General features: G+C 50.0%; 1 protein-coding gene across 1 annotated transcript in view; it reads right to left on the bottom strand.

Annotated features, from left to right (window-relative positions):
• Window positions 1–3,099: 3,099 nt before the first annotated feature.
• Window positions 3,100–13,827, bottom strand: part of Castor2 (cytosolic arginine sensor for mTORC1 subunit 2) — a 42,746-nt gene continuing 32,018 nt past the window's right edge. Inside the window, exons 3-9 of the mRNA XM_027416102.2 lie at window positions 12,477–12,670; window positions 12,166–12,298; window positions 11,497–11,620; window positions 9,954–10,064; window positions 9,483–9,565; window positions 8,931–9,025; window positions 3,100–8,812 (exon numbers count right to left, since the gene is read on the bottom strand). Coding sequence (XP_027271903.1) covers window positions 8,747–8,812; window positions 8,931–9,025; window positions 9,483–9,565; window positions 9,954–10,064; window positions 11,497–11,620; window positions 12,166–12,298; window positions 12,477–12,670 — 806 coding nt within the window. The 3' untranslated portion in view covers window positions 3,100–8,746. The remainder of the gene's footprint in view (window positions 8,813–8,930; window positions 9,026–9,482; window positions 9,566–9,953; window positions 10,065–11,496; window positions 11,621–12,165; window positions 12,299–12,476; window positions 12,671–13,827) is intronic.

Below are 13,827 nucleotides of genomic sequence, written 5' to 3'. Positions count from 1 at the left end.
AGGCAGGAGAGCCTTCTGGCTGGCTGGAGAGCCCCAGGGATCCTCCTGTTTCTATTTCCCCAGTGTCAGGATTACAGGCATATGACACCATGCTTGCCTTATACATGGGTTCTGGGGATTGAACTCAGGTCATCCGCTTGTCAGGCAAGCACTTAACCCACTGAGTCATCTCCCTAGCCATTGGAAAGTATTATCTGAACAGATAGATTCTTCAGCTGAAGAAAATAGCTGGTGCCTGAGTCACTAATTATGATCTTCCATGCTGCCTGTACACCCCACCCGTTACTTGCTCACCCCACAGGTACTTGTTGGCCCCTAAGTGCAGGTGTGAGGCATACTGAGTCATGCTTTGTGCAGCTTATCCTTGGGGAGGGAAAAAGGACATTATACAGAATATACAATGTGGTAGCTGCTTGTGTGGGCTGTGGAGGAAAGCAAAATTTTGCTCCAAAAACCTGATAGCAACAACTTAAAAGGAGGATTCATCTGGCTCTCAGTTCAGAGGGTTCCAATCCAATCCAGCATGGTAGAGAAGGCTCGGCAGAGGTTGGGGGGGCTGGAGCTTGTAATAGATGCCTCTCACATGGCAGATCAGGAAGCAGCATGCCACAGAAGTGGGGCTGAACTTCTGCCTCTAAGGACCGACCCCCAGCGACCTGTTTCTGTGGTCCAGGCCTCGCCTCCTTTAAAAGGTTCCAGTCTTGTAGAACAGTGCCACCCTCTGCGGAGCACACCTTCAACACAGGAACCCAAGGTGGACATTTGAGATTAAAACCTTAACATGGAGAAAACTTAACAAGGAAATGGGATGTGTTGGAAGGCTGCAGGTTAAAGTTGAGGGGATCAACAAACCAGATGTCATGGGAACCAGTTGGCTGGTGTTGGAGGAAATGGCTGTTTTGGCAGTTACAGAACCCCTCACCCACGCACATTGCCCCTGACACTCTATCAGGACCAGTATTAGGCTTGAGATAGGAAAATTTGCTGGGACCTTGAAACACAAGTTGAGAAGCTGAAGAGTTGTTAAGAACAGTTACTGCTCTTCTAGAGGTCCAATTGAACTCTTCTAGAGTTCTAGAGTTCAATTCCCATATCAGGCAGTTCACAAATGCCTGTAACTCTAGTTCCAGAGAAATCTGACATTCTTTTCTGGCTTCCCAAAGCATCTTTATGCATGTGTACAAACATGTTCCCATCACCACATATAATTAAAAATGTTTTTAATGTAAAAAGTCCTTAGAAAAACAAAGGGGCCAGGAATGTAGCTCTGGTAGGGTCCTTGATTGTGGTGTCCACGAAGCGCTGGGTCCAATTCCCAGCACCTCGTAAACAGGATTTGGTGGCACATTCCAGTAGATGGCAGCGGCAGACATGGAGGCAGGAGGACCAGAAGCACAAAGTCATCCTTGGCTACACATTGAGTTTGAGATCAGCCTGGAATACACGAGACCTTGTCCAAATGAACTAAAAAGCAAAACAAAGTACCTTGACGTTAGTCACCTGTGTACAAAAGGGGCAACCTTATTCTTGAGATTTTTTTAAAGCCTGTTTTACCTGTTGGGTCAGCCTGGCCATACAGCATCTGTCCCCTTTGCATGTCAGCAGGACTTCTGTTCAGCTGCCATCTGTACTTGGGTGTCAGTGTTTGTCTCTTTGGTCCTTACCCTCCTGCCCCAGAACCTGACACCTGGAAAACTTGCTAAGCCATTATCTTGGTTGCTCATTCTGTTCCGGTGAAAGGTTTACATATGACTTGTCCTTTTGAGTCAGTGAGCAAGTGAATGATACCCTAGGAGAAGTGACAGTCACCTGCCTCTCCCCAGGTGTCCTCTTGTTGTTCTCTTAAAATTTTATTTTTATATGTACATGTGTTTTACATGCATGTATGTCTGTGTACCATCTTTGTGTAATGACCACAGAAGCCAGAAGGTGGCATAAAACTTCCTGGAACCAGAGCTAGAGAAAGTTGTGAGCTATTAAGTGCTAGGAACTGAACCTGTCCCATCTGCAAGAATAGCAAGGGCTCTTTAACCACTAAACCACCTTCCCTGACCCTCTTTAATTTTTTTTTTTAATTTGTTTTTGAAGATGCTTATGTGTATGAATATTTTGTCTCCAGGTATGTATATGTACCACATGTGTACAGTACTCACAGAGGCCAGAAGAGGGCATCAGATCTGGAACTGAGTACAGATGGTTGTGGGCCATTGTGTGGGTACTGGGGGCTGACTGGATTGAGAGATGTCTAGGTTTGCAAACATTGCTGTCTGTTTCTATGACAACATGTCCAGAAACATTTAGATCATGAAGGCTCTGACCTAATTAATGGATCCATGGCTTGATGGATTCACCATTGGTTGACATTGCTGGGAGGTGGTGAAAGGTAGGAAAGAGGTGGTACTTATTGAAGGGAGATGTGATAGCTTGCCCTGGCCTTTTCCTGTGTTCCCATCTCTGCTTCTTGGATGCTGTGAACAATCCCTCATCTACAAGTTCCTGTTGTCATGGTGTTCTACCTCACTCAGGCCCATGATCACACACTGAACCTCCCGAAACTTTGAGCTAGGACATCATTCTTCCTTTTAGCTTTTATTTTATGCATATGGATGTTTTGTTACATGTATGTCTGTGTACCATATGGGTACCTGGTAGCTGCAGAGACCAGAAGAGGTTGTCAGATTGCCTGGAAATGGAGTCACAGATGATTGTGAGCCACCATGTGGGTGCGAGGAGCCGAAGAGAGCATCAGCCAGTGCTCTTAGCCACCAAGTCATCTCTCCAGTCCCTTCTTTTATTAAGACAAGGTCTCACTATGTGTCTCAGGCTAGCCTGGAACCCTCCATCCTCCTGCCTGATACAGCTTTGTATCATTTATTTAAAGCCATTGTTTTGGGGCAACTTTTTACACTGCATCAGGTAGCTGATACAAACACTCCTCACTTCTGGCAGTTTTTGAGACTCAAGGTGTGTTACACCTGAGGGTTATTCCCGATTCCTCTAGCCCATGACCTATGTTCTCCAAACAATATGGAAAGGAGGGAAGAAATGAGACATGATCCTGGATAAATCAACATAAAATCAGACAACTGTCAGCCAACATTCTTTTTTCCCCGTCATTTAATGAACACTTTACAAAGTACAAAATATACTGTCTTTTTTAGGGGGAACATTAGGTACTTTTTCTCTCCATCATACAGTACACAACTCTCAAGGGTTTTGTTTCTTTGACAAAAAACGAAAGCATGAAGGCCCTGGAGGAGGAGAGAGCAGGACTCGAGTCCTCCCCTCACCCGAGCTGCAGGGCCAATGAAGTACCACTGTTGCTGGTGACCTGGGCACGACATGCCAGGTGAGGGGCGACTGGGGCTGTGGGCAGGGCACCCACACCTGCTCCCCTGCCTCAGGATAACGGAAATGATTTTGGCATACGAGAGGAGGGCTGGGAGAACTACTGTTGCACGTTCATCTCCCTGTTTGTTTGGGGGCTGACCCTGCTCTAACTTCCTGTGATACAGGTAAACTGAGGCAGTCCAAAGGGAAACCGTGCTAGGCTCTGCCCATGGAGACTTGAATTCTGCCCATTGCTGGGGCCTCTAGCCTTGTGGACCCCTTTCCAAGATGAATTCCTGGTAAACAAGGGGCTCCTCTTGTCTCCAGCCCCTCTCCCTACAAATACTGTCTGCAAAATTGAAATGTCTGAAGAGTCCCATGGGTGGGCCTGGGCCAGCTCAGGCTGCCTGCATGGACTCCCCAGACCTCTGAGGGCAGAGTCTTTCCTGGGAATGCAGAAAACAGGGGAAGGAGCCTATCCCATCAGGGCAACTGCCACGTTCCACCTCAGAGCCAGGGCCTGCAGCCACCACCCCCAAATCTGGTTAACTGTGTGTGGCACTGGGTTAGGCCAAGGGGTCAAACACTGCATGAAAACAGCTTGTGGCTCTGAGACAGGCTCTGCACTTGTGTGCACACACTCATGCCTAATACATGTACCACACACACACACACACACACACACACACACACACACACACACGTAAATATAACCACACGGAACACCATCCTGACACACAGGACAGGGCCACCCTGCACTTTTGACTTTCCCAACTTCCCTGCTCTTCTACCAACTGCCACAAAACACCACCAAACCGATGCTCACAAATGCCATGGCCTCAGCTGGTGCCTTCAGTCCCCCTGGGATCAGTTAAATGTGTCCTTTTGCTGCTTCAAATTAGGGAACGGACATGAACAAGAAATCAGAGATGTTAGTTCTACTCTTCCACAACAGCCCCACACAACAAAGCAAGGCTGACTGGCTGTCGGCCATCTTGGCCCCGCTTCCTTCCTGGATGTCAAAATGGAGGTCAGCTGCCCCTCCAGACTATACTCTGATCCTTAGCACAATACCCATCATTTGGAAACTCAAAGCTGTCTATCCCTGTTGGAGGGTCCCCCTAATCCTTCATCATCCAGGCTTCCCTCACCAAACCAGATCTCATCTACGGTTTCCAATTCTGCTCACGGGTGGGCAAGGGGTGTCCTATGATGCTTAATAGTCATCTTGACAAGATCTAGAACCACCCAGAAGACAAACCTCTGCTTAAGTGTGTCAGGGAGACTGGGATTAATGGAGGTGGGAAAACCTACCCTGAATGTGGGCAGCACTGGACTGAATTAAAGGAGAAAGAGCTGAGCCCCAGCATTCATCTCTGTCTTCGTCCTGACTGTGGATGCCCTGTGACCAGCTGCCTCGTGCTCCTGCTGCCACGCCTTCCCCACTGTGATGTACTGTAATCCTGTCAAAACAGATCCTTCCTCCCTTACACTCCCTTTGTCAGAGTTGCCCTAGCCAAGAGGAGCCTGTGTTGTCCCCACATCCAATCCAGAGGCTCTGGTGTGTGACTGAGGATTTTTAAGGGTCAGCCTGGGAAATGTGGCTGGGAGATGCTGGTAGCTCATGCGTGGCTCAGCTCTTTGACGATCGTGAGCCTTACGAGGGGTGGGCTGCCCACGCACAGGAGCTAGCTGCTTCCCACCTGCTTGAGTATCTTTTGACTTCCACAGTTCCTTCTCCATGCTACAGGGAGAGCCACCTCACCAGCCTGAGCAAACACCACCTGACTGGCAGCAGACTGAAGCAGGTCCCTAGACTCCACCCATCACAAGCGGAACCTGTTGTCTGCAGCTGGTGGGGCAGGGTGAATGCTGACACTTAGGAGGCTTGAGGAAGCGGGTTTTATGGGTGTGTGTGTGTGTGTGTGTGTGTGTGTGTGTGTGTGTGTGTGGTCTTTAGAGACTCTGTGAAGGGAATAAATAGTAGGCAGTGCTGTTGGGGTCTGGGATTACTCTGTAGTGGACAGGTAGTCAAAAGTACAGGTGATTTTTTTTTTTTTTTTTTTGAGACAGGGTCTCATGTAGCCCAGGCTGGCCTTAACTTGCTGTGCTCTGTCTGCTTCCACCTCCCAAGGGCTGGGAATCCAACCCAGGGCTTCATGCATGCTAGGCGAGCACACTATCACGCTATCCACTGAGCCATACTCCACTGTGAGCTTTTCCAATTAGTTTTTCAGGCAGACACAAAGCACTGGAGTCCATGACTTGGTAGCCCTGTGCAGGGCACCTGTGTTTCCCAGTACTTCACCTTCTGAACAGCCCTATTCTCCTACCATGGAGTACTTGCCTTAACACACAAGGCCCTGCTTATAGTCCTCAGCAGTGCAGGAAAATACAAATTCCCCTAGAGAACCATGACTGCTGACTGCCATGCCACTTAGGTCACCTCTGAGGCTGGGTCAGCAGGGGCTGGAGTGACCACCACATTCATAAAACCAGGAGATGCAAAAAAGTAGGGAGACAGCACTAGAAACACAAGAGAAGTAGAGGGCCTCAATGGGGTCTATGAGGCTCCCACCCCCAGAGCCTTTGAGACTATGCCATGCCAGTGCTACCCACAGAACACAGAGAGCCAGCTTCCTCGTAAGGACCCAGTAGCTAAAGAGTGGCGTCCTTGGAAGGCTGGCAGGCAGAACCCAGGCCTCAGCTCCTCTCCCGACGCACAGCTGGGCTGATGTGTGGTGTTTTGGGTCCTATGGAGTCAGCTCTAGGAAGAAAGCAGGGGAGAGAACCTGAGATTCCTAAACTAGCAGGAATTAAGGGGAAAAAATCAGCCAGGCATGGTGGCGTACACCTTTGATCCCAGCACTCAGAGGCAGAGGCAGGCAGATTTCTATAGTTTCAAGGCCAACCTGGTCTACATAGGGAGCTCCAGGACAGCCAGGGCCATATAAAAAGACCCTGCCTCAAGAAAACAAGTAACACACACAACCATAAATCAGGTAAGATGCCAGACCTACAGCTTTCTATAGAGAAGGGGCTCTGGGCAGGAAGCTAGAACACAATGTGTTTATCAGACAGTTTTTGGAGTAACCCTAAGGGAGGGAGCCACTGTTAAAATGCCCCCTCCCAAAAAAATCCCAATCCCTCTCCTGGATCAATGTCCCCCCAAATAAAATAAGAGCATTCAAAGATCTAGGCTGTGGGAATGGGGGTGCAGTAGCTATAAAGCAGACCACGCTGGCCCTCTAACCATGTTCCAGATGCAGTGGGCTGGTGGTTTTGTCTCCCCTCCAGGCTGGCCTCAAGAACCCCAGGGCTTTTCCAATCATTGTATTGCCTACATATTCAAATTAAAAATATACGGTGGCTCAAATGTCCCCGTGTGTGCGCACATGAGGTGGGGCCCTTGCCTATGTCCTGCGCACATGGAATATATTAACATATATATTGCTCAAGTATATATGCTATTTACAGAATATATCTCTATTAACATAAACACGTATTTATAGGTGTGTACAATACACAGTTTCATCCTAGCAAGTCTAGGGGGCCACACAACTCTGGGGCAGGGAGCATGGGGCCAGCACACTTACACAGTGGGAAGGGAGAACTGGAAGGCAGGACTGAAGGGGTTACAGAGAGGTGTGTCCTGGACAATCAAGGCCTTCCAGGGTGAGAAGAAGGGGACTCAGGGGCCTCACTATGGCCCTGCCTACTTGGCCATTTCCCTTCTAGGACCAGAAAACAATTGATAAGATTTGGTTGTTTTGTGCAAAAGGAATTAAAGAAACCAAACCCCACCAGAGGTAATTTTGATTAGCATGCTGGGTTGTGAGCTTCTAAAGGGTTCTAGAATAGATAGATAGATCCTCCATCTGGGTTTGCTTCTGTGGTCTGGAGAAGGGAGGAATGCAGTTTGTACTGAGACCCATACAGGGGTAAATAAACATTCTCTCCTCTGACCTTGTTGGAGACAGCCTTGACAGGCTTGAGAAAACACCCCAAGAGCCTAAGTCTGCTGGACCCCATAGTCCCAGCTCATGGTACCATTCTCAGGTGCTCTTACCACCTCTGATATGCTGGGGGACCCCATTGGGGGTACTGTGGGGGTCCTGGTGTCTTATGCCAGAGCTTTGTTCCTAATAACCCTCCTCAGAAGACAAGGCTAAGATTCTTAGGATACATCTTTGCATTCATGTATGTCTCTGGAGAAACGCTGTACTGCTAAGTGCCACTGAACCCTGGGCACCCAAATAAGACTCTAACAGGCCCCATCTCCTCCAAACAAAGCTACTCATTCCCCAGTCACCTGTATGCAAACAATTAAATAAAAAACTGCAAGGGTGACTTTTTTTTCTCATCGTAGCCACCTCCCGGTTGTCATCATGGCTATGGACTGCTGGGTGTATTTTGGGCAGGTATATGAGCTGGGGGCTGAGGGCTCTTTGTCCTCTATAAGTGGGGTAGAGAGGATGATGAGGGAAACTCTAGGCTGGTCTAAGTGACATCTGGGGAGGTGGACATGGCCCAAGGCACTCCAGGCCTGGGCTGGTGGGGATATCCATTGCTGGGAGGAGACTGTGCCCATGTTGGGCCCAGGGAGAGCGAACAGAGGACAGATAGAAGCTGGTGCTCTAGGCTGGTGGGAAAGGAGGCATCCTGGGATTCCTTCCTCCTCCAGGGACAAGTGCTCTTGGTGGGAGGTTGGCCCAGGACCCCTCTTGGCAGTCATAGTGGGAACTGACACAGGCCCTGTGTGGTCAGCAGGTGGGTTCTGGGGTCTTGGTCCCCTCCCCCAACTTGGTAGGAGGCCCACAGCTACTGTCTGAGGCTCACTGGCCATTATGATCTGAGGGTGGCCTGCTGGCCTCCATCCTGAGGGAACCAGCCCCTGAGCCTCTGAAACTGGAGCAGCAACCATACCATTCATCCTGGGGGGTTTCTCATGGGGGCTTCCCCAGCTTTGCACACCCAATCTTGCTCCACCACCTGAAGATGTCCCTAGGTACATCGGGACCCCAATCCCAATGTCTTGTGGGAGGTGCCAGCTTCCTTTGGTGTTTGCTGTGGGCTGTATGTGAGGCCTGGGGCTGTTCCCAAGCCCCCTGGGCCTCAGAGACTACTTTCTGGGGTGGAACTTGGGGGAGGAAGATGGGCACATCCCCACTGGGGAGAAACTGAGTCATTATTGAAAAGGCTGGGGGTTCTGGAAGGCTGGAGGTGGATGTGGGGGTGGCCTTGGCTTGGGTACAGGCCTGGAGGAGTCAGGAATCAGGGGAGTGTCCCAGAGGCCCCTTCCTTAGGGTTCCGGGGCCGATCTTTCAGTCCATAGGGAAATACTGCAAGAATAACCTTCGTGGGGGGAAAGGCCCAGGTGGGCTGTGGCAGGGAGGAGCCCAGAGATGAGCTTTTTCTAATGTTTCCCTCCTTGACTGACCTTCAGGGCGTGGATAACCCCGCTGATATTCTCTTCTGGAACCTAGAGGGCAGGAAGCCAAAAAAAAAAAAAAAAAAAAAAAAAAAAAAAAAAGCATTAGCTCAGGAACCTATTCCCTACCTGCACAGCCAGTCCATGACTGTTTCCAGGGGCTACTCACCAATGCATGGTCGAATTTGAAAGTACTGATGTAATATGCTGGGATGTCTGCAGCTGCCAAAGGCTCAGAGATCTGGGCTACAATTCCACATTCGTCTAGGGAAACACAGGTGCTTAGAGCCTAAGCAGGTGCTTTACCACTGAGCCACACCTCAGCCCCTCACTGGGGAATTCTAGGCAGGGGCTCTACCACTGAGCCACACCTTAGCCCCTCACTGGGGGATTCTAGGCAGGGGCTCTACCACTGAGCCACACCCCAGCCCCTCACTGGGGGATTCTAGGCAGGTGCTCTAGCACCAAGCCACACCCTCAGCCCCAATGTCTTAATTTTTTAGCTGAGGGGTAAATAAGAGCCCTTTGGTAAGGCCCATTGGTCTCCCGAGGCCTTCATATACTTGTCACACCATGGGCAAGGGATCTGTCAGAAAGGGGGCTTCAGCTTCTGTTAGCATCAGTCTCCGTGTTTAGATCACCACACAGGTGGAGATGGCCAGGTACCCCAGGAATGCCTGCGTACATCCCTGCATACAGGTGTTGGACCCCAGGGGCTCACCGAATCCCAGGGGTTGTCCTCCTATCCGCACCATCTTCCAGAGCTCTCCAGATGCACTCGTGAATAGCAAATGACTCGGGAACCTTTAGAAGAAGGAAGTAAGAGGAATCTGAGGCTGGTGCTAACTGTTGCTCCCCCAGCTCTGGGGTACCTTCTCTGCTTTATGGGGGGTGGGCATTGGAGGGCCAGAGTGACAGTGGCTGTCCCTCAGGTATGTCAGAACACAGGATGCAAGGATATGTCAGTCCCACTGGGGGCAAGGAGGGAAGGCAATGCTGGGGTGAGACCCTGGGGACAGCTGGCGCTGGGACTGTGGTTCAAATCTCCACTTTGGCACCATCATGCTGTGGACCTTGGCAGACCCAGAGCCTATAGGAACATCTCTAATGAAGGGAGCAGGGCAGAAGGACTAGGAAGGAAGTTCATGCTCCCACCCAGGCCCCCTTAATATCCACACAGGGCCCTGCCCACCTCTGCTGGGTTTGTACATCCATCACCAGTGAGATGTAGCCCTCAATGAGTGAGAAGGAGAAGAAGCGGATGTGGCCACAGTCGTCACTGGCAGCCATGGGGTCCTTCACTCTGGGGATCAAGAGGGAACTGTGAGGGTGTGGCTTCTGCCACATCCTCCATGCTATCCGTCACCTACCAGTCTGGCAGGAAGGGTTGTCCTGCCTTGTGTTTTGCTTTCATCCAAAGCCCATGACTCAGGAGGTCACAGACCCCGAATGCTACGTTACTGACCTTCCAGGTAGGATGTGACCTCTGGTGCCATAGTGGCATGATGGTAACTGGGCTAAGCAATCGCCTTCCACTTCACAGGGGGAAATTCATGTTTACATGACGACGTTTGTATGTACCATAAACCTCGTCAAAAGCCTATGGCTTCAGGGGTCACAGGCCTTAGTGAAAAACCTATTGTTATATTGCCTTCTAGACATTTATATTCAGACTCATGGATTAATCCTGCTCCAGCTGCAGCCAGAGAGGAGACATTAGGTGGCAACTAACATATAGACTTACCCAGTCAAAGTGCTGACAGTGACTGTTGACCCCATCACAAGGTTCAAAAACCATGAGAGAGAGGGTGGGAAGAATGTAAGAGCTACATGATAGGCACATATATGTTTTCCCCTTCAGTCTGGGTTCTTGGGTAGAGCAGTGCCTCACTCCTCAGACTGGGCTCTGTACTGACTAGTATTATGTCAACTTGACACAACCTAGAGTCATCAGAGAGGAAGGAACCTCAGTTGAGGAAATGCCTCCATGAGATTCAGCTGTAAGGCATTTTCTCAATTAGTGATCAACTGGGGAGGGTCCAGCTCATCCAGCCCCTGGTGGGTGGTATTATCCCTGGGTTGTTAGTCCTGGGTTCTGTAAGAAAGCAGGCTGAAGCTGGGCGTTGGTGGCACATGCCTTTAATCCCAGCACTCGGGAGGCAGGAGCAGGCAGATCTCTGTGAGTTCGAGGCCAGCCTGGTCTCCAGAGTGAGTGCCAGGATAGGCTCCAAAGCTACACAGAGAAACCCTGTCTCGAAAAACAAACAAACAAACAAACAAAAAGAAAGCAGGCTGAGCAAGCCAGTAAGCAGCCCCCCTCCATGACTTTGCATCAGCTCCTGCCTCTTGGACCCTGCCCTGTTTGATTTCCTGTCCTGACTTCCTTCAATGATGAACAGCAATGCTGAAATGTGAGCCAAAAAAACCCTTTCCTCTCTGACTTGCTTTTTGGTTATGGTGTTTTTGACGCAGCAATAGAAACCCTAAGAAAGACAGGCTCCTACGTGGAACCACACCTCTTCCCTTAGACTTGTTTCCAGGGCAGATCTGTGATTAGGTTGCTGGGTAGAATGTGCCTCCTCCTGAAGACTGGACTTATGGGTAGTGTCAGTAGTTTCCTTCCTTCAGACTGAGCTCTTGGGCAGAATAAGGTCTTTGCCCTCAGTCAGGGCTCCTGGGTGGAGTGGTATTTCCATGTCCACCCCTGGCCTCAGCAACTCACCCCAGGGACCTACCCATTGGAGTAGAACATCACATCCATGAGGAGTGTGGTGACGGCAGGCAGTGTGTCAGGGTCCAGGCTGGTGACACAGAACCTGTTGCTGGGGCTGGATAATGGGTGGATGACTGGCCTCTTGACTGAAAGAGCACAGAACATAAGTATTAAGGCCAGAGTAGAGCCAGACGGTGGTGGTACACCCCTTTAATCCCAACACTTGGGAGGCAGAGGCAGGTAGATCTCTGTGAGTTCAAGGCCAGGTCTACAAAGCAAGTTCCAGAACAGCCAAGGCTGTTACACAGAGAAACCCTGGCTCGAAAAACAAAACAAATCAACAAAATGCCAGAGCAGTGCTTTTGTGTGTAGGAGTTGAGCCAAGCCTCAGACTTTGTTCAAGCCTGTGTGGCTTTCTCACCCTCAGCACACACTGCACTGATTGTTAAACTTCCCTTCAGGACCCTGGGCCTTTGTATAAGCTGCTTGGCTGCTGAGAAAGTCCTTCCCAACAGCCACCATCTGGCTGAGCTCCCAGTGCTCCATAGGCAGCCACCCTGATCATGAGCTGGGCTGAGATGGGAGTCATCTCTGGCCGTCGATGGCTGCTCCACCTGGATTCTAGTAAGCACCAGCTGGAGTCTGAGAGCCGAGCTTTCTTCTGGGGGTATTCCCCTTAATCCCAACTCACCCATCTTGGGCTTCACAAAGCCATTGGTGACACTGAGATTCTCAGCCGCTACCGTCTCTCCATTGACGACCCGAAGTATGGTGAACTCCGAGGACAAGGTGTGAGTGACAAAGGGCAGGTCACGCTCACGCACCTGAGGGTGAGAAGCAGAGTCCCCGAGTCCCGGCTCATCCCACCTCCTGTGGCAGTGCACAGGGCTGAGGTGAGGGGCAGAGCAGCAGATGGGACAGGACAATGCGTGCACTAGAAGCAGTCAGTGTGTGTGTTACACAGAGAAGGCTGGGCATGTGCACAACACAGATGTGACTCACCAGGATGAAGTCAGTCTGATAAGTGGACAACATAAACACGGAGATGTTCTGGTCAGCCAGTGGGGCAATGACAGACTTGGCGATCTTTGTCACACCGATGGGCTGGGAGCTGGAGAAGCTGCCGCCACCAGACACCACGTTCAGAGCCAGCCAGGTGGCATCAGCCACGCTCAGATGCTCGGAGGAGGGCAGTTCTACAGGGGAGCAGGGGACACAGATGATGATGATGTTGGTGACTGCCTGGGGCCTGGGTGTTGCCAGGCCTGGCTGGAGAGGCAGACAGAGGTGTGTGGATTGGCTGAGGCCCTAGAGACTGTCTTGCCTGTTTCTAGGGCCCCAGTTTCCTCATTTAAAAATATTCTTTAAAATTTTTTTAATGATTTTTTCTTTAATCTTTTATGTGCATTGGTGTTTCATCCCCATTATATCTATGTGAAGGTGTTGGATCTCTTGGAACTGGAGTTACAGACAGTCGTGAGTGCCATGTGGGTGCTAGGAATTGAACCCAGATCCTCCGGAAGAGCAGCTCGTGTTCTTAGCCAATGAGCCATCTCTCCAGCCCCCTTAAAAATATGTTATTTGCCGGGCATTGGTGGTGCACGCCTTTAATCCCAGCACTCAGGAGGCAGAGGCAGGCAGATCTCTGTGAGTCTGAGGCCAGCCTGGTCTCCAGAGCGAGTGCCAGGATAGGCTCCAAAGCTACACAGAGAAACCCTGTCTCGAAAAAGAAAATATGTTATTTATTTTTGTGACTGTGCATACTGTACAGGTATATGCACATGAGTGCAATTGCTGAGGACGCCAGAAGAGGGCATTGGATGCCCCTGGAGTTGGAGACCAAACTCAAGTCCTCCTCAAGAGTAGGTGCTTTTAACTACTTAATGATGGGGATGTCCTTCTGTATATATGTTTCTTTTATCGGTTGATGAATAAAACACTGATTGGTCAATTGCCAGGCAGGAAGTATAGGTGGGGCTACCAGATTAGGAGAATTCTGGGAAGTGGAAGGCAGAGAGGAGCCACCAGGAGATGTCATGTAGCTACCAGGAAGATAGGATGCTCGGCATTCTCTGGTAAGATAAGGCCATGTAGAAATACATAGATTAATAGTTATGGGTTAATAATTAAGAGAGAGCTAGCCAGTAAGAAGCCTAAGCCATCAGTCAAAAAGTTTATAATTAAGCCTCTGTGTGTTTATTTGGGGCTATATGGCTGTGAGACCAGGTGGGATAGAAACTCAGTCTACAATTGAGTCATATCTCCAGTTCCCAGTGTCCTCATTTAATCAACAGGAGGGCTCAAAGGTCCCTTCTAGGGAAGGCTGAGCAGGTGACATTCTGGATAGCTTATG

Source organism: Cricetulus griseus, chromosome 4 (assembly GCF_003668045.3).
Source record: "Cricetulus griseus strain 17A/GY chromosome 4, alternate assembly CriGri-PICRH-1.0, whole genome shotgun sequence".
In the NCBI taxonomy this organism is placed as follows: domain Eukaryota; kingdom Metazoa; phylum Chordata; class Mammalia; order Rodentia; family Cricetidae; genus Cricetulus; species Cricetulus griseus.
The sequence above is the reverse complement of the archived record's forward strand: the minus strand, read 5'-3'. Positions and strand labels throughout refer to the sequence as shown.